General features: G+C 45.3%; 1 protein-coding gene across 7 annotated transcripts in view; it reads right to left on the reverse strand.

The window, feature by feature from the left end:
* Nucleotides 1–21,404, reverse strand: part of MYOF (myoferlin) — a 177,935-nt gene that overhangs the window by 142,801 nt on the left and 13,730 nt on the right. For all 7 annotated transcript variants that reach the window (XM_060405019.1, XM_004020039.5, XM_012102565.4 and 4 more), the window contains 2 exons: nucleotides 5,422–5,477; nucleotides 2,923–3,014 (listed from right to left, as the gene is read on the reverse strand). In XM_060405019.1, coding sequence (XP_060261002.1) covers nucleotides 2,923–3,014; nucleotides 5,422–5,477 — 148 coding nt within the window. The remainder of the gene's footprint in view (nucleotides 1–2,922; nucleotides 3,015–5,421; nucleotides 5,478–21,404) is intronic.

The raw sequence follows: 21,404 nt of genomic DNA on the forward strand, positions 1-21,404 counted from the left end.
GGGTCTTAGTTGCAGCACAGTTTAGTTGCCCTGCCGCATGTGGGATCTTAGTTCCCCGACCAGGGAACAAACCCATGTTCCCAGCAATGGAAGGTGGATTCTTAACCACTGAAACACCAGGGAAATCCAGAAAATTTTTAATTACACATGCAGCCTGCATATATTTCTATTGGAGAGGGCTGGTCTAGAATATAAACAGTGGTACCACTTGCAGAAAGAGGAGAAGAAAGAAGAGAAAGGACCATTAGTAGTAATAGATAGAAGGTTATAGTGAGGCTCAACTACTTGCTTTCCTAGAACTTTGAAATCAGTGAAATAAAACTGTCCTTGGAGAGTTGGGGTGAGGCTAGAAAATCACATACTTGCTTCAAAGCTGAGATGTACAGCATAACCTTAAAAAGCTAGAATGTTTTTTGATCTAAGAGAGTAGGGTCAAAACCTGTCAAAATGTATTTATGTAGCTTAAGGTGGGGAAAAAAACGCGTCGGTCACAAGAGGCAATGGTCAGCAATGCTACACGGGAGAAAGGATTTTGTGAAAAGTGACATAGGTACTATCTATCAAAGCACTGTCCAGGCTATCAGCCTGATGCCAGGAAGCAGAAGACCCTGATGACTAGGATGACCATGTATCTTTCTGTGCAACCCAAGTCACTGCTGACAGCAAAAGGGACATCATAAATCATTGTGCTGGGATAATAAACCAGGACGATCCAAAGTAAATCAGAGTATATAGTCACCCTATCTCAACTAATTTATTCCAATTTATTGCTCTCATTGCAGCCTTCTGATCATACCAAATGTACACGAGGCTAAGACATACATCTGAAAATAAATTCACATTACTAAACACTGGGATGCTTCTTCAACTGATGTGGGCATTTAATATCAGGCTTCTTACCCTCTCCCCCAATCCTGTTACTAACAGTACATCTTACAGGCAATGATGTCTTATAATCAACAATATGGAGTATCTTGGTTTCCCATGTGATATGACATGAAGGAAAATAGACATTTCTCCAAAGAAGACAAACAGATGGCCAGAAGGCATATGAAAAGATGCTCAATGTCACTCATTATTAGACAAACGCAAATCAAAACTACAATGAGATATCGTTTCACACCAGTCAGAATGGCCGTCATCAAAAAGTTTACAAATAACAAATGCTGGAGGGAGTGTGGAGAAAAAGGAAGCCTCCTCCATGGTTGGTGGGAATGTAAACTGGTATAGCCACAACAGAGAACAGTATGGAGGTTCCTTAAAAAAACAAAATTAGGGCTATCATATGACCCAGCAGTCCTACTCCGGGGCATCTATCTGGAGAAAACCACACTTTGAAAAGATACACGCACCGCAGTGTTCACTGTATAACAGCTAAGACATGGAATCAACCCAAACGTCCACTGACAGGGACAAATGAACACAGCAGATGTGGTACACGCATACAGTGGAATATTAGCCATTAAAAAGGAAATAATGCTATTTGCAGCAGCATGGATCGACCTTCAGATTATCATACCAAGTTGAGTAAATCAGAGAGAGTATTGTATGATATTACTTAGACGTAGAATCTTCAAAATGATACAAATGAACTTCCTCACAAAACAGAAATAGACTCACAGACTTAGAAAATTTATGGCTACCAAAGAGTAAAGGTGGGAGATGGGGAGGGGTAAAGTAGGAGTTTGGGATTAACATATATACACTACTATATTTAAAACAGATGCTCAGCAAGGACCTACTGTATAGCACAGGGAACTCTGTCAATACTCTGTAATAACCTACATGGGAAAAGGGTCTGAAAAATAGATATATGTATAACTTAATCATTTTGTTGTATACTTGAAACTAACATTGTAAGTCAACTATACTACTCTAACACTGTAAACCAACTACACCCTAATATAAAATTTTTTTAAAAATTTAAATTTATTAATCAGAGAGCAGGAATGCCCTCCTCAACCAGGCAATTAATTTCCATTGGAAAATAACGAGTATTATAGTTTCAGAATTGAACAATTCTTACTGAGCTTAGTTAATTTGAATTTATAACCTAAGACTGCATTCCGAGTCTAAGGCCAAAGTCTAGATCAAGGACTGGAATGAATTTACTGGAGTCATTCTGTCCCATGGGAACCTCACCCTTACCCAGGAGACGACACTCTGAACCATTCCTGATCACTACCATGATTCCTTCCCGTCTGAAACTGGTAGAGGCAGTGAGACAAGGAATCTGGTTTCAATTTGTGAGACATTAAAATGGAAGCAGTGCTGGAAAGAGAACTTGAATGAGATGTACATGGGGCACACGTAAACAGAAGAAGAAATGATTTGTGTCCAGTAAAGCTACAGTTTGGATAACCATCAGTGCCTACATGTAATTAACAAAGAAACTGCAGGAGTGTGAACAGGTTCCTCTGTAAGTACCTGTTGGATACAAATTGGATAGACTAGTGGTGGCTTCATGTTTCCAACCTCTTAGGAATACAGCCTGGAAAATCCCATGGAAGGAGGAGCCTGGTGGGCTGCAGTCCATGGGGTCGCTGAGGGTCCAACACGACTGAGCAACTTCCCTTTCAATTTTCACTTTTCACTTTTATGCATTGGAGAAGGAAATGGCAACCCACTCCAGTGTTCTTGCCTGGAGAATCCCAGGGATGGGGGAGCCTGGTGGGCTGCTGTCTATGGAGTCACACAGAGTCGGACACGACTGAAGTGACTTAGCAGCAGCAGGAATACAGCAATCATAGTGATTGATTAGCTACGTCTGATGTTGGCTCATAAGTGGGAAGGGGGTCGGCGCACAGAATTAAAGCACAATGATATTGGAAACATTATGTTATTAAAGATGTTTTCCTTCAACAAAAACAAACAATAGTACAATAATATGTAGAATGACAAAAACAATCAAAATCAACTTACTTATTTTGTCCAATTGTCTCAAAATCTTTCACAACAATCTCAAGGGACGATGAAAAATCCAGCGGTATACCCCTCAAGTCAAACTCCAAAATCTGTCCACAGAAAGGTTATGAAGACAAAAAGTCTGTTAAAAGGATCTGGGAATATAATAAGATGCACCAATACTATTTTAATAAACACTGTTTCATCTTCACCAATGACAATCTTTTCAAGTACTCAATTCTACAGTGAGACAGAAGTGATCAAATTCTGAACCTGGAAGCTGCTGAGACTTGTGGGAAAGCAAACCAGACTCAGCCTCAGAAGGCTTAGCCTCAGAGGGCCTGGTAGCTTCTCCTAGCTCCCCATTTTCTAGGCTTCTTGGCTTTGAACAAGACCAAATCCATCTCATGGGCAGAGATCTAGACTTAAAGCCTACCACAACTGTCGCATGAATAGAATGAAATATGTATATGAAAAATGCTTGAAGGGTTAATTTTAAGTTACTTTCATTTCTTAATCATATTACTAGTGAACAAAGAGATGAATAAATCTAAGAAAACATTTTCTGAATTGCATCAGCCCCGTATTTTTAAGCCCCACCTCAGCCAGTGCTGTGGTCAGGCAAGTCTCTCATCTTAAAGCAGTAAACTACTTTCTAAGGGTAAATATTAAAACAAACAAAGAAGTCAACTTAGCACCACTGATGCCTTTAAGTATGTAATAAATGAATTCAGTAAAGCAGTTCCCGATTATGGTTTGATATGGATGGAGGAGGCATCTCACAGGTCATATTAGAAGATGCCCACCAACCGCAATGGGTTTGGGATTGGCATTTCATTTAGGTTTGGTTTCAGTTATAAAATTTCAATTGGGAAATTTCCTTGATAAACATATATGCATTATAAGAAAAAATGTGTCAGAAACAAAATAGTGTGAGACGGATGATGCCCTGTGGAGAACAACCCCACTCATGTGACCACACTCCTCTCTGCCACTGGCCATGTGGATTGAGCACAAACTTAAGTGGTATGCTACCACTAAAAAAAAAAATTACATTATTGGACTTCCCTGGTGGCTCAGATGGTAAAGGACCTGCCTGCAATGCAGGAGACCCAACTTTGATCCCTGGATCAAGAAGGTTCCCTGAAGAAGGGAATGGCAACCCAATCCGGTATTCTTGCCTGGAGAATTCCAAGGATAGAGGAGCCTGGTGGGCTCTATCTAGTCCATGGGATTGCAAAGAGTTGGATACAACTAAATGCATACATGTATGTACTTTTTTAGTCTTGGAGCTGTGTGTGAGGTGCTAGGATCCCATAGTGTTCACAGGGATCAACCAGACAGGCCTCTGCTTTCAGGGAGCTGGTAGTCTAGCTGGCTGTGTTCTGGGTTCCAGTGAAACTACAGAAGTGGAATTTCCTCTCAACCTATATGAGACCAGCTGGGCTTTTCAGGAAGGCACCAGGAAACTTTTAGTCTTGGCCTCATCCAATGAGAATGAGTAATCTTTATCTCATAGGGATACTGAAACTAGTTAGGAGGGGAACAGGGGAAGAGGTTTGCAGTTGGTGAAGCGGAAGTCTTCACAGCCTGGTAACTTAGCAAAATAACAAAGATATTTACCACTGTACTTTTCCAGAAAGGTTTGACCTAGCTTTTGGAAAAACAGTGGGGTTGATGATAGGCTTTTCAAAAATTAGTCAGCATAGGAAAATCCTACTCAATGGAAAGAATTTAAAACTTCACATATCTATAAATATATTAAACACTGAACCATTTATAAAATAAAGTCAACAGGGGGAGGAGGTATATAAATTACGTTACTGCAATACAATATTACACAAGTAATTAAAAGATTTTCAAATGGAATGAGAAAGGTATATGCTCAGGATATAATAGTAAGAAAAAGATAGGAAACTGTATTCACTATATACTTATTTGCTGATTTTAAAACATCATAATATATTCACTCAATAAACATTTATTGGTACCTCCGAGATGTTAACAACAGTCACTTCTGGATAGTAGGATCAAAAGTAATTTTTTAAAGCTGAAGTTTTAAAAATTTCTACATTAAGTATGTATTACTCTTATCAACATAAAAAAAAATACATTACTCTCTCAGACACTCAGAGTATCATGGATTACACTCAATCACATGCAGATATGGTTTTAATTACAGAGCTTCCCTTCTGGGGCTCTGGAGAGGATCTAATTCCACCCCTTGCTCTAAGCATAACCAGAAAAGGTCGCACAGCAAGCTCATGGCTGCAGCAGGCTAGAACCCCACCCTCCTCACCCTATCCAGGCTCCACTTGCCACACCACCACTGTACAGATGTCACTGCTATGTCTCCTTGAACTGCTCTGCTGTCTTTGGGCCACAAAGGGAGATGGACGGGGTGAGGGCGAAATGGCAGAGATTCTCCTTCCAAATGGAAGGGTTAACCTCTGACCAAAGATGAGCAATCAGACATAGCTTATCCAGTGAAACAAAATCGTAAAATAATGAAGTTACCTCATTCCAGACAGGGTTGAGTTCATTATCAACTTTCTTTGTTTTCTTTTTCTCATCTGCAAATAAAAAATAAGAGCAATCAATTAGAAGTATCTGAAGATCCAACAGTTTGGCCACCTGATGCAAAGAGCCAGCTCATTGGAAAAGACCCTGATGCTAGGAAAGACTGAGGGCAGGTGAAGGGGAAGACAAGGATGAGATGGTTGTATGGCGTCATCATCCCTAAGGACAAGAGTTTGAAACAACGACAGAACCAGTATCATTCATTCACTCATTCATTCAAAGAACCTTCCCTGAGGGAAGGTAAAATGCCTACATCTCACCTTCATCTGACTAGGGTGGGGACTACCTCAATCAGTTTGCCAAACTGAACAGCATTTTTGGCCTAAAAAATTTTTTTCCCATCCCTAAAGAGCCAAGAGATGGGAAACTCAAAATCACAGAAATGCCATAAGCCTCTGCTTCTCTCTCACCAAATCCTGCAGACCAAAGTTACCCAGCGCATGTGTGTCTCCCCAGCTTGTTGCGGAAAGTCAACAAAATTAACCTTTGACCCACAGGTATCCCATTTGATAAATGAGGATACTGAGACTCCAAGGAGTTGAGAAACATGTCTGACCTCATATGCAGGAGTGGTGCCTGATATAAACCTGGAATTTCAGCTCTGAAGCCCATGCTGCCTTTGCAAGTGATAAGACCCTAACACAGCTTAAAGATTAAGCCAGACTTGCTCACTGACATGAATCTGAGCAACCTCCAGTAGATAGTGGAGGACAGAGGATCCTCATGCTGCGGTCCATGGGGTTGCAAAGAGTTGGACATGACTTAGCGACAGAACAACAGGAACCTCCCCCCCCCTCAGACCTAATACAAGGTAATAATTAGTAGATGAATGCTTTCTAGGACCAGCAGAGAATTGGGGATTTTCCTTATTCCTGGATCATTTTATTCCTGAAGACACAAGGTCTTCTTTTTCTGTGTGTCTGAGACTGGACAGTATACGTACCCAGATGAGCAAATGTCAATCCAGCTCCTGCTTAAAGTTTCCTTGGAGCAAAGTCCAAAGAGCAGGGGCTTCTATTGAATCCCTAAATCCCCAAATACGCAAGAAAACAAAAGCTAATGTTTCAGTACAAAAGGTTTTGTAAGCCTTAGCTCATCTGTTTTCAGGGGGGAAAAAACCAGTTTTTCTTCCTGTGTGTCTCCTTTACTATCACACAGAACACTCACAACATTCTGACAGCAGAATGTTGCTGCACTGGGGCAGGGCATGCTCCCCCACCAAGCAATTTTCTGCAACAGCAGCTGGGTGTTCCACAATTCGACCCAGTCCTGACACTTTAGCATCAGATCCACAGGTTAAGAGCTCAGTCCACTTCAGTCCAGACTGTCATCTGTGCTTCTAACCAACTGGAGACAAATCTGAGGTTCCCATGACCCCATCGTTGGGTTCAATTAATTTACTTGAGCAGCTCACAGAACTCAGGAGAACAGTTTCTCACCCGCTTACTCTAGGATCTGCTCAACGATACAGAGGAACAGCCAGCTGAAGAGATGTGCAGTGTGAGGTCTGAGAGGGTCCCAAGCACAGGGGCTTCTGTTACCATGGAGCTGGGGTGCACTGCCCTATGGGTACATGGATGTGCTCACCCCCCTGCAAGGTCTCTGAACCCCATACTTCTGGGATGCTTAACGGAGGCTTCAGCACACAGGCTTGATCAATTATTAACTCCATTTCTAGCCCTTCTCCCCACTTTAGAGAAGTGGGGGAGGGGCTGAACATTCCAAACTTCTAATCACGGCTTGGTCTTTCCGGCGACCAGCCCCCATCCACGAGTCCACCCAGACTGGCTTCATTAGGACAAAAGAGGCTTCTAGTGCCCTCTCTTATCCCTTAGGAATTTACAAGGGTTTTAGGAGCTCTGTGCCAAGAACAATGAGCAGTGGGTCAGGGTGATGTATATTTTTTCTATCATCTCACATGACCCAATTTCCTGAAAACCCCTCGTACAATTATTTCCATCCCCCTTTCACAGCTAAGGAAACTGAGAAGTCAAGTAAGGAATTCCAAGTTACATTGCTATTAAGTGGGTCAAGGCTAGATTATGGATGCAGGCAGTCCCACGTCAGTGGCCATGCTTTGAACCACTCCTCAGCTTCCCCTCTACTGTAGTGGAATGGAGGAGGTAGTGGCTTTTGTTCGGCCAAATGTCACATTGCTAAGGCTCCCAGCACACGGCCAGCTCTGGGACTGGCTACCTCATTCTTCCACGACCTCAGCATAGCAAAGCTATGAGTCAGCACCCTCACTCTGCTAAGCATTAACTTTTCCACTTGAGTGGGCTCCCATCGCCCTGCTGGCTTCCCGTTTCAAAGTTCAGCGGGACTCTACTCATCGGCTCATGCCTGGATCTATCCTGACTATGACTTTCTGTGCAGAGCCCCTCACTGGATTCTGATGTCACCTAGAAGCAGTCCTGATTTTCCCTCCCACACTTCCTTATTGAGCCCACTCACTCTTCCCCTAATCTCACAGAAGCCTCTCAAGCTTTCTCTCTGGTTACAGTACCAGAAAGTGTGACAGACAAAGAGGAGCCCTGCAAAGGATGTTGAAATTGGAAATGGACGAAATGGCTTCTCTCCACAACTGCAGCTGCCCCCTCTAAAGAAGGATCTACAGGTGCCAGGCTGTGCATTCTACTGCGGTGTCTCTAAATCCTCACTCTAACCCTGCAGGTAAACATTCTCAACAGGAATCAAGAAAAGCTGGTTAAGCTGTTCAAGCCACAGCTAACAAGGAAACAGAATCTGCACCTACATCTCCTAGCTTCAAAACCGGAGTGTGTGTTTGCCACCACCGATGCGGCACTGGAAGCTGTCAGTAATACTGACTTAAGAAGAGGCTCAGGCGCGATGTGTGTAGTGGGCTTGGGATCCTGGGCAGTGGCCATAGGAAAAGTCCAAGGTCAGGTTTCGGGATACCCTAAGTGTCCAAGACTGTCTGCTCCAAGGCACAAAATATTACATCTGAGAGTTCTTCTGGAGACAGAGTTTATTGTTCTGATCAGATTCTCAGATGAGTTAGGAACCTAGACAAAGGTTAGGAATTTCTGCCTTTGACAAGCATGAAAGGGTTACCATTAATCTCACTGCAGCTCACCACTATGCTGGCTGGCTGCCATATCCTGGGCTTCAGCTAGGGGAGGTGGGAGAATGGAGTGGAGACCTGAGTTGGGAAGGAGTGAATTTGGACCCTGAAGTCATGGCAGGCCTTCAAGAGAGAGATGGGCAACATGAGGTCCCAGGCAATAGGAAAAGCAAGAAGGCAGCAAATAACCCATAGAAACTGAGCAGAAGCCTTAGGACTGGCAACACTGAAGGATGGTCTTGAAGCAAAATTCCAGCCTCCTCTAAATCTCTAAGATCCCAGACAAGGAGCTAAGACAGGGGCTCCAGGGAAGCTTCGAAAAGAGCCAGCATTTACTCACTTGAATTGAGTCCCAAGTCTGGTTACCAACCTGGGGATTGGTGTGGGAAGACATGTTGCAAGGCTGTCTTGATGCCAAGCCTGGTACTAATGACTCTCTACCCCCAGTGAGGATTGTTCCAGAGTCAGCAGCTGAAGAGTGTGATAAAGGTCACCTGTTCGTTCATTCTCAAACATTCATTAAGCACCTACTATATGCGAATGGAGGGCTTCCCAGGTGGCCCAGTGGTAAAGAATCTGCCAGCCCATGCAGGAGACACAGGAGGGGTTCCATCCCTGGGCCAGGAAGATTCCCCTGAAGGCGGAAATGGCAACCCATTTCATTTCTATTTCCATTTTCTATTCTTGCTTAGAAAATTCATGGACGGAGGAGACTGGCGGGCTACAGTCCATGGGGTCCCAAAGAGTGGGATACAAATGAGCATAAGGCCTAACAAGGATATTGCTAATAACTAGAGAAAAAAAGAGTATAAGATAGTTCCTGGTCTTAAAACATTCCATCAGTGTAGTTTATGGGTTATTGAACAGAGGAACCAAACAAATCTTCCCGCATGTTTTCACCCAGTATAAAAAGTTCCATCATGTTTTATGTTTATCTTGGAGTTTCCTCCCATAAGAGAGGTAATAACGGGAATGATGACTGGCCAGGTCAGGGACCTCGTAGCTCAGCCCACGGAAATGATCTACTAAGTGAGTTCTTCCATGGCATTAATCAACTTCCTGATTCCTCCATCCAACAAATATTTCTGAAATATCAGCTGCTAAGCACTGAGCAGGTCGCTGTGAGAGATACAAAGATCCCCAAGACCTTGGGGTCCCGACCTTGGGGAGGTAGATATGGCTACAGGTGTCTGATACAGAAAGAAAGCTTCTTTCAGAAAGAGGGGTATAGATGAAGATGCAGATTCAGAAAAGTGGAGGTAACTTCACGCTGGGGAGCAGAGGCTGAGTAGGGGTTGGAAGAAACTGGAAACGGGGAGCTGGGAAGAAAATCACTCAGATGAGGGCAACAGCCTGGTAGGTCAGCCATGGATGGAGAACAAGTACTGTCTGGGCACACTGCACAGCCCAGTGGGCTGGAACCACAGGATGTGTGAGGGAATCAAGGCAACCAGGCTGTGTGGGAAGGTTATGGCCACACCGTGAAGCCCTGGATGCCAGGAAAAGCATCATTTGGCTGATTCAAGTCACTTAGGAAGGAGGATATTAGAAACTGACTTCATAACGTCAGAAATTCATTATCCAACGCAAAAAAACAAGATTTGCTCAACAAATCTTCCAAGACATACTCCTGAACACATGATTCAGCTGTCTTGAGAACAGAGCAGAGGCGCTGAGTCCTAGCAGATGCCACTGGTGGGGCTATCCATGCGGAATTTCCTGCCACACCTGGTACCTGCGCATAATATTGATGCTAACAGTGAGACCCTCCCTCCCAGCCAGGTCTGTATTAAATCCTTCACATACATCATTTAACTTTAACCCTTGTATCAAGCCTAAAAAGTAGGCACTCTTCATATCCCCAATCTGCAGATGAGCAAAGCAAGCCCAGAATGTTGGGTAACTTGCCCAGGGTCAGGGAGCCAGGAAGATCAGGACTAGTCTGGCCCTACCCTCCTACCTCTCTGGCTAATAAGGAAAGATTAAGAAGTTGGCATTAGCTCCTTGCTTTCTGGAGAAACCTAGTCCAACCCCTTCCAAGAAGGAGGCTCTGATTTTTTAATCAAGATGTGTCCACATTACATTTTATTGAAAGCTTATTTTCACACATAAACATGTCAGCCAAAAAAGAAAGTACATAAATTCCAGTCTTATCAACAACCACAGTCACACACTTATTCAATTATTCAATTCCATATCTTTCTTTTTTTAAAAAAGGTCTCAGCCGCAGGCACTAATCAGTAGATTAAATTACCGGAAACTCTTTCCCCTTCTTCACACTCCTACCTCTCCCGTTTCCACCTCTAATGTTATGAAGATATCTGTTTCTTCCTATGGTAAAGAATTAAAAACTTTCAACCTAGAATATAACAATTGACTCAAATGCAGAATACACTCTGGACCACTCTGGACTCAGAGGCATTCTTTGAAACATTTCCTGGTTTGGTTTTTTTTTTTATTAACTACAATTACTTCTCTCTCAGATCTGTGAAGGTCAACACTGCAGTAATTAACTCTCATGCCAACCTCCCAATAAGGTTTCCGAAGAACTGAGCAACCACTCTTTACCAAGCCACCACACCCTCTGGCACGGAAAATTTCCTTTGCTGTTCAACTACCAAATGGCGTGCTGAACTCTTACTGAAGAGGTGAGAGCGACACCATGACTCCTAAGTCTGTACTGGTCCATCCAGGCCGAAAGGACCAGCTGCTGATGCTAAGTCACTTCAGTCGTGTCCGACTCTGTGCAGCCCCATAGATGGCAGCCCACCAGGCTCCCCCAACCCTGGGACTCTCCAGGCAAGAACACTGGAGTGAGTTGCCATTTCCTTCTCCAGTGCATGAAACTGAAAAGTGAAAATGAAGTCGTTCAGTCGTGTCCGACTCTTAGCGACCCCACGGACTGCAGCCTACCAGGCAAGAGTACTGGAGTGGGGTGGTCTAGATGCTGCTGTGAAGGTATTTTATAGATGTGATTAACAGTCTATAAAATTGTTTTCAAGTAATTTCAATTGTTTTCTAGTAAAGCCGATCACTGTCTGTAAGGTGGGTGGGCCTATAGCTGAAAGCCTCAAGAGAAAAAACTGGTTTTCCCTCTTTTCCTGGAGAAGCACGAGTTTTGCCTCAAGACTGTATCAGAAACCCCACCCAAGTCATCAGCCCGATGATCTGCCCTTGAGGTTTCAGTCTCAAGACTACAATGTCAACCCTTACCTGAATTTCCAGCCTGCAGTTGGGCTGCACCCCACAGGCCTATGAGGCCTGTGTTAGACCAGCTTCAAGACCAGGAAAGAGCCTGGAGTCAGCAACAGAGACATCATCAGCAGTTTAATGGATAGGGGAGCTCACATGTCTGAAGCCAGGTTCTAAAGCAATACCCCACTGCATGCGGCAGACAGTGGGGAGGGGGCGCCAGCAGTCTTTGCTTCCAGGGCCAAGGGGAGGTTATTAGTTATAGAGGAATTGACGTCAGGTGGTCTCATTTGTTACCACCGAAAGGAGCGTGTCCCTCACTGCCCCTTTCAAAAGAACAAGCAACACCTGGGGCCTGGGGCAAGCACCTAGGAAGGTTAGTCAGATGACTGGGATACAGGTGAAATAGGCAAGGGATGTGCAGAGAGCAAGGGAACAGCCATCTTGAGTGGCCTGTCCATACATCTGCCCCACAAATTTCAATCTTGCTGACTCTACAAATGCATGAGCCCTCTCCCTCCCCCCCTCTCTGCCTCTGCCTCTTTCTCCATTTATATATACATATATACTATTGGTTCCAGAGAAATGGGACCAACTGGTAACACCAAGTGGGCATGGAAGTAACAACATTACAATGGTAATGGATTTAACATACTTCAAAACCATACATCTCAATGATCCTAACAACCCTGCAAGGAGAAAGCAGATATTAGTCCAGCTTTTCTGACTGGACTTTCATATCAGGGAACTCTCCATTTCTCTGAGCTGTTATCAGGGAGACATAAGGTTCAATCACTAAACTCAGAGTCCCTCTTCGATGAACTAGGGAATTTAGACTAGAGGAGCTCTAAGTTTCCACCAGGTTCAATAGAACATGAGTTTTATGAAGTCCCCCCAAGTCCTGACTGATTAGACTGCTGCCTCTTACTGAGATAGCCCCAGGAGAAGTGGGGGTGCTATTTACAAAGCTTCCACATGTAACTCAGCTCTTTGGTGAAAGTATTAGTCACTCAGTCATGTTCGGCCCTAGGAGAAGGCAATGGCACCCCAATCCAGTACTCTTGCCTGGAAAATCCCATGGACGGAGAAGCCTGGTAGGCCGCTGTCCATGGGGTCACTAAGAGTCGGACACGACTGAGCAACTTCACTTTCACTTTTCACTTTCATGCACTGGAGAAGGAAATGGCAACCCACTCCAGTGTTCTTGCCTGGAGAATCCCAGGGACGGTGGAGCCTGATGGGCTGCCATCTATGGGGTCGCACAGAGTCGGACACGACTGAAGTGACTTAGCAGCAGCAGCATGTTCAGCCAGGCTCCTCTGTCCATGGAATTTTCCAGCCAAGAATACTGGAGTGGGTAGCCATTCCCTTCTCCAAGGATCTTCCAGACCCAGAGATCGAACCCGTGGGCAGACTGCATTGTGGGGAGTCTGCATTCTGCATTGTGGGCAGACTCTTTACTGTCTGAGCCACCAGGGAAGCCCCAGCTCTTTGGTAGGCAAGGTAGACCAGCCATTCATCTAAACTTGACTTCTCATTCAGAAATACTTCTGCACCTTCTCTTGGTCCTTAATTATGCCCCCTTTGTTTTGAGAAATATTCACATACACAAAGGCATCCACTATTTGGCCTAAAATTTCAGACTCTCCTTGCCTCCAAGCCTTTCCACACATGGTTAACAATTATTAAGTGCTGTGAACTAGTCCCTGTTCCCAGTGCTTCCCATGACTGTCTCATTTAATCTTCACACCAACCATAAGAGGCAAGTTCTATTATGATCATCTCTAGTTACTGAGGAAGAAACCAAGACACAGAGAGGGTAAGCCACTTCTCAGAGGTGACACAGCTAATGAGTGTCAGAGGAAGGATTCAAACTCTAGAAGATAAAGACACAAAGCAATTTCCAAAATTGGAGGATTAAGATCAGACAGTGACTCCCTAAAGGCTGGGACTGTATGTTATTAATATTACTCTCCCCCCTGCCAGAGTCATTTCTCCATGATCTGAGTGAGGTGGACTTGATAAGCTCATGTAAGCCTTACGACTCAAATTGCTTTAGTGATTAAGAGAATAAATACAAAGTGCTCAACACAGAAGCCAGCACAGGGTAAGCACTGAACCACCAGGAACTATTATGTTATTTCTTCTCACAGCACCCAAGCAGCGCTCCTTGCAGACTCCAGAGGGTTTCCCAGGTATGGAGCCCTCCCTGGAGGTCAGGGCCCCAGTGACTAAAGCAAGTGGCCTGGGCACAGCCCTGGAGGAGCAATTCTGCCACATGGCTTGGTTCCAGGCCTCGGAGGCCTGCCAGAGGCAGCTGGCATGTGGGTAGTGCTCTTCCCTGGCAGTGAGCCTGACAGCTACCAGCCGCTGAAAGAACTTCCACAAGAATCAGGAGCAGGGAAAGCTCGGGAAGGGCCAACAGGAGGCTCCTCTGCCCTGCGGATCTTAGGGACTCAGGGGAGCACAGAGACAGGGGGCCCGTCCCAGCTGAACTGGCTGAAGGAGCATCTCTGTTTCCCAACCCTAGCTGCACTACTCCTGCAGGAGATGTTGCTAAACGAGTTCTAGGAGAAAGGCGTTTTGGCCAAATGGCACCTGCAACACAAAGTGAGGCCGTTTTGTATATTTCTGAAAGCGTCACTGATATCTCTGCTGATAAAAGGAAAGCCCAGACAGAAAAGCAGGCTGCTCCACTTTCTGCACCCAGTGCCCCAGTGGCCTCTGGAGCTGCCCTTTCAGGTACACAAACTCTTGGATCAAAGTCAAATCCTGAAGGGAGTTGCGGTGAAGCCCAGCCGAGCAGAATCTGCTTCCTAAAAGCTGACCCTGGGGTGTGGTCCGGCCCTGCCAACTGCCCGGGCTGCAGACAGATGGAGCCCAGGTGGGCCAGGCACCCGGATCAGCTGTCTCAGTGGAGAACTGAGCCACGTGCCTCTTTGGTTTCTTCGTTTGTGTATGAGAATCCTTTCTGTGCTGGGCACTTTAAGGTGCCTATCAAATCCTATCTAGTACCTACACAGTCCTACCAAATCCTCTGAGGGAGTGTCAGGCTGCACCCCACAGGCCTACCAGGCTTGTGCTTGCCCAGCTTCAAGACTGAAGAAAGAGCCCAGGGTTAACAGAGACCGTTGATGGTTTAACGGATGGGAGAGCTTGCACATCCGCAGTAAGGTACTGGAGCGATACCCCACTATGTGCCATGCACAGTGGGTAGAGCCGGCGCAGCCTTCCCTCCTAGGGGTGAGGAGGGAGGGGAGGGTACCAGTTATAGGGGGATTGACAGTAGGTGGGCTCATTAGTTACCAGGGAAACCAGCAGACAGGCATGCCCCTTTGAGAAGAACAATCACCAGCTGGGGCCCTGGACAAGTAAATGGGAAGGTCAGTCAGATAAGTTTAGATAAAACACGCACTGGTCAAGCAGAGGATGTACAGAAAGCAAGAGAACAGCCATCTGGAGTGGCTTGACCATACCTCAACCTTGACATACCCTGCACAACCCTTACAATCTTGGTCTGCCCCTCTTTGGCAAAATCCCTGGGGTCAGATATGTAGAGGGCACTGCAACCAAACACCACAAATACAGACAGGTCACCACTGGTTTTCACATTAGAGGAAAAGAATCCAATCTCATGAACAGGCTCAGAGGTATGTTAATGGGCCATACGTCATAGGCTATATATTTTATCACTTATATCCAATTTTCAGGGCTTCCCTGGTGGCTCAGTGGTAAAGACTTTGCCCACCAGTGCAGGAGACGTAGGTTCAATCCCTGGGTCAGGAAGATTCCCCTGGAGAAGGAAATGGCAACCCACTCTAGTATTCTTGCCTGGGAAATCCCACGCTCAGGAGCCTGGTGGACTACAGTGGATACAAGAGAGTCAGACACGACTTGGTGACCAAACAATAACAACCACCCAATTGTACCTGTGCTTTTATTTTTTTAACATTTATGTTGCTGTGTGAGGTCTTAGTTGCAATACGTGAATTCTCAGTTTCCACATATGAGATCTAGTTCCTTGACCAAGGATGGAACCCGGGCCCCCTGCATTAGGGGTGCAGAGTCTTAGCCACTGGACCTCCAGGGAAGTCCTACCTATGCTTTTAGCAACAAACTTGCAGTGTTAACACTTCATAAGTAGCTACACTCTGGCAATTTCACTAGATAATTTTCTTCACAACCAGAACATCAGCGCAAAAATATGGCTAGCACAATAACTTTCATAAATACAGACCTCAATTAACAGAACTAGAATTTAACATTCACTGAGACAGAATTTTACTCTCTTTAAAATTACCCTCATCTCCACCAAACATAATCTAATCAAGACTAATTTGTTTGCAAAACAAGTCTGGTCAATTGACCACAGCAGCTCCTCCAAGGAGTGTCAGACTGAATTCCCAAAAGGCCTCTCAGGACCAGGAAAGCCACGCCAAAGACCTGCTATCAGGCTCCATCTGAGCGGAGTTCTCTGTTCTAGAGGTCGCCAAGATATTGAGATTCCTGCACACGACAGAAGAGTCTTTCCCATTCACCTGCTAAGGCTGCTCAGAACCCAAGAGTCTCCAATTTCTGGCAGAACCAGGCAGAGAGAAAAGAAAACTGATTCATTTCTACCCACAGGTGTAGCTTAAAATTGTTTTAAGTCACAACTAACTTAAAGGGAAGGGCTTCCCTCTACCTGGAAAACACAGATCAAAACCAGTAACATTCCAGACAAAACCCATACACATTATAACCATATTCACCAGTTTACCAATCCTTTTGTTAACTTCTTTGAAGCCATCAGGTTTTCCATTAGAATCCTTGAATTTTTTACACAGTTCAGCAGTATGATCTGAAATTTATTAGAGGCCTATACCTGTCAAATTCATCCTTCCTATGAATCTTCTTGAAGCACTTTTGCAAAAGCATCAAGTAAAACAATAACTATAAATGACAAAAAAGTAAAAAGGCACAGTTAAACACCTGATCACAATGTAATTGATAAGGAAACAGTTACAAGAGTTAAGACTGATTATAATCTTAACCCTTGAAAACCTCAGTCTTTGGCAAAAACCAAGAAGTAATTGTGCATTTTCCTGATTGAAAAACTTTATGCTTCGGTCCCCCTCTTGTAAGCAGACAAAGGTAGATAAACTTAGACCTGCCTGGCAATTAATGTTCCAATATTTTATCCTATTTGAAATGACCCATGAACACTCATCTTTCAACTTTAGTTTCAAGTCTAAAATCTTCAAGTCACTAAAATCTGGAGAGACAATTTCAGATAGACATTCTCAAAGTATAATTATTCCTATAGAATTTACCTAAAAGTTCTTTTTACGCCTTTACTCTTTAAGATCGCATAAGATTAAAGTTCCAGAGAGGCCAGATAGATAATTGACATATAAAAGGCACATGAAGAATACCAGTTCCTTCTAGAAAGCTGACTTAACCAATTACCAAAGCCTCCCTTTGATACAACAGCAGTCACTAGAGACCATTTTTCTACAGATCTCTTGGCAGCCCCTATTCACCAGGGACAGCCCCCCGGGTCTCCTCATACTAGTGGACAGCCACCTCAGAATCTCCCCATAACTTCTGGGATGACCCCCTCAACTTTTGGGCCCCAAATGCTAGTGGATGACGCCCACACCTTCCCATTCCCTGTCCTGTATTTCCCAACATCTCGGCACTCACGGGAGTTTCCTCAGTCTCCTGGCTGCTCTGCCAATTGTTGGGCCGAACCCTGCAAGCCCACAAAGCCTGTTGCTTGCCCAGCTTCAAGACTGAAGAAGCAGCTCAGAGTCAACAACAGAGACATCAGTGGTTTAATGAACCAGGGAGCGCACACGTCTGAAGTAAGGTCCTGGAGCAACACCCCACCGTGTGCAGCAGAATATGGCAGCAGCCTTGACTCCCAGGGCTGGAATTGAGGCCAGGTGGGCTCATGAGTTACCAGGGAAACCACAGAGGGGCATGCCCCTCACAGCCCCTTTGATAAGAACAATCACCAACTGGGACCTAGGGCAAGTAGTAGGATGGTCAGTTGTGAGCATAGGGTACAGGTGAAGCAGGAACTGGTTGGGCAGGGGATGTGCAGAGAGCAAGAGAACAGCCATCTTGAGTGGCCTGACCATACACTCACCCTTACAAACCTTGCACAATCCTTACAATCTTTGTTTGCCCCTCTTCAGTGATATCTCTGGGGTCAGGTATGTAGAGTGCACTGCAACCAGATACCACAGATATGATACACACAGCCACTGTGGTTTTCAGTAAAGATGGCTGTTGTCTTGCTCTCTGACCATCCCCTGCTTCACCTGTATCTTGCTCACCTGACTGACCTTCCTAGGTACTTGCCCCAGGCTCTAGCTAGCCATTGTCCTTATCAAACGGGCAATGAGAGACATGGCCTTCTAGGTTTCCCTGGTAACTAATGAGCCCACAGGACATCAATTCCTCTATAACTGGTAAGTTCCCCTCCCTCTCCCAGCCCCTGGAGCGAAGACTGCCAACGCATCCTTCCAGGCATCTGATGCACAGGTGAGTGTTGCTCCAGGACCTGGCTTCAGACTCCCCTCTCCATTAAACCACTCATGCCTCTGTTGCTGACTCTGGGGTCTGTCTGCAACCCTGAAGCTGGGCAAGGCCTGTGGGTGTGGTCAACAGCGAGGTACTAATATCTCCATTTTGCAGATGAAACTGAGGCTCAGGGATGTTAACTCAGGATCACACAACTACTAAGTGGGAGAGCTCAGCTTCAGTTCCAAGCCTGTCTCATTTCCAAACCTATGCTCTTCACCACCACCTCAGGCTGAGGGTGCTGGTGACCTGCCACATTTTCACCACTTACCAGCTGATGACCTTGGGCACTGACTCCAACTCTATACCTAGATTTCCTCATTCATAAACATTGGGACCTAATGCCCAGAAGAAATGGGTACCAAATCTGGGCGCTCATAATATGCCAGGGATTCTTCAAAGGGCTCTGTATGTCACCTGTTGCTATTATTATCCTTATTTACGCCCAGTAGCACAATACAATTAAGGAGCTTCTCCAGGCTCACCTGCCAGTAAGAAATCCAGAATCTCCATGCAGGTGTTCTGGCTCCTAAGACTCTTAACCTCTCACACCTCTGCCTGGCATGTTTCTGAGACATAATTTGCTAGTCAATTAAGCCTGGTGATCTGCAGATTCACTTTGGACCCTGTTTGAGGAGATAGGCATTCCAAGAGTTTCAGAGGGCTTCCCCGGTGGCTCAGTGGTAAAGAATCCACCTGCCAGTGCAGGAGATGTAAGAGACGTGGGATCGATCCCTGGGTGGGAAAGATCCCCTGGAGAAGGAAATGACAACCCACTCCAGTATTCTTGACTGGAGAATTCCATGGACAGAGGAGCCTGGTGAGCTACAGTCCAGTTCAGTTCAGTCGCTCAGTTGTGTCCGACTCTGTGACCCCCAAGGACCACAGCACGCCAGGCCTCCCTGTCTATCACCAACTCCAGGAGCTACAGTCCATGGGGTGGCAAAAGTGTCGGACAGGACTTAGTGACTAAAACAAAGTTTTAAAACAGTTTCAAAAGGGCTCCTGAAGGCCTCAGTGTCCTGCAGAGGGGGATGTAAAAGGCCTCTTTGCAGGGCTGCACTGAGGATCAAAGGAGAGAGAATGAAAGTGTTAGGACACAGGGGACACGCCTCTGTGTAGGATTAGAGTCAAAATCATAAACATGGATCCACGCCCTCTGGGCTTCTGACTCCAAGAAACTGTTATCAAGAGAAAATAGTCACAGAAAAGAATTTTGAAAATAAGCACAAAGCTCTGAATCAAAATCTTGCTAACTCCATCCTTACCCTTCTGGGCGATAATTTTAGCTGAATTATGATGCTCAGCCTCAGGTCTTGGTGTTCCATAATTAATCATCTCTTTAAATGAGACTTGTGCCATTGCCAGCAGTTTTGATCCACTGCACCCAGCCCTCCTTTCCATGTTGAGCATGGCTGTGGCCCCTAAGCTCTTGAGCCAGCCAGGCTGATCAGCTGCTGCAGGTATGAGGGAGAGCTGGGAATCGGGGGTGTCCGTGGGTGGCTGCTTGGGAGTGGGAGGGGCTGGAGGGTAGAAACGCAAGAGAGATGCCAAGCACAAAGAAAGCCAGACACCCAGAGTGCAGTGGGAAGGCGCCTGGGCAAGAGTCTTGGATCTGGCTTCTGGTCCTTGCCTCTTCCTGGTCACCCCGCTTTGGCCACTCTTGTCCTCTCTGAGACTCAAGGTCCTCATCTGTGAAAGGAGTATAAACAACCACATCCTGGACACCTGCTAGAGTTGCTATGAAGAACAATCACGAGTAAGCCCAAGAAACGGCTCTATGCTGTAAGTGCCCTAGGAGCAGGCTCCTTCCTCAGCCCATGTCACACCTGGAGGCCATCATAATGTGTCCAGCACACTGGGACAAACTGGAGGTTATCTGGGGCCTGGACAAGGCCTCTGAAGTCTGAAGTGTCTGGCTCCAAGGAACCACTGCCCCAGGCCCTATCGCTGGTCTGGATCGGATGCCCTCAGGGCTGAATTTGCCCAAGGAAACAGAACCTGGATTATCAGGTTTAGGGATCTAAGCCCTTAATCCCCAGTGCACTAGTTACCCCAGGGTAGGTCAAATGCAGGCGTGACCAAAAGCCAGTGTCACCACATAGGAGTGAATGTTACAACCTCAAGGCGGGTCCCTGTAAACCAGCCCCACCTCAAACCTAGTGTTCGGTCTTGAACAAGGCAACTTATTCTCCCCAACACTTGGGCTCTCCAGTTATAAAATGAGGGATTTCAATTTTTTTTTTTTGGTGAGAAATAAATGAATGCATCTACGTGAAGCTTTAGTGCAATGTTTCATAGCTGGTCATCAATATAATCTGCAGAAATAATGCTTCCTTTCCAGGAGATTAAACTTCTTTAACTCCGAATTCACTGAACTCTTCCTGGATCTACAGCTAGACTATAAGCTGCATGCATGAGCGGTCAAGTCTGGCTTGTTTCCCATCCAACTTGCAGTGCTGAGACCACAGCCTGGCAAAGTACTCTTGACCAAGATTTGCTGAATGAGTTTATGCTTAAGAGGAGCAGTGGGAAGAAATAGAAGGAAAAAAGAGGGTGGAGAGAGACAGGGACTGCCCAGGCAGTGAATTCCAACAAGGTGGAGAGGTAACCACAAGGAACATGTTTTTCCTTTTTTTAAAATAATGAAAGAGAGATAAGGGAAGGGATTAAAATAAAAAACAAAACATAAGTTATCCTATTGCAATGATAAGATGATGAAAATAAAAATCCAGAAAACTAAGGTAATGAAAAGTGGAAACTCACCCTGCCATTCATGTACGAGGATCTTACTATTTTATATAAGAGTTGTGGTCTCCACTAATAAAATGGCTCCCACTTGACTCTCAGAGGAACTGATTCACTGAGAAGTTATGTTAGCTCTGAGCTTCTGAGTCACAGCACAGTCCTAAAGGATTAAGTACCCTGTGGAAACTCACCACAGGAGGGCCGGGTTTTGTTTTTTCTTTTTTTTTTTTAAGTTCTTTTGTTCTTGGTTCACAGTCTTCCTCTCTTAGACTGAGTTCAGATGACCTGGCAGACAAAACAGCTCAATTTGTTCAGAGGAGGGAGG

This window comes from Ovis aries, chromosome 22 (genome assembly GCF_016772045.2).
Source record: "Ovis aries strain OAR_USU_Benz2616 breed Rambouillet chromosome 22, ARS-UI_Ramb_v3.0, whole genome shotgun sequence".
NCBI classification, from domain to species: Eukaryota; Metazoa; Chordata; class Mammalia; order Artiodactyla; family Bovidae; genus Ovis; species Ovis aries.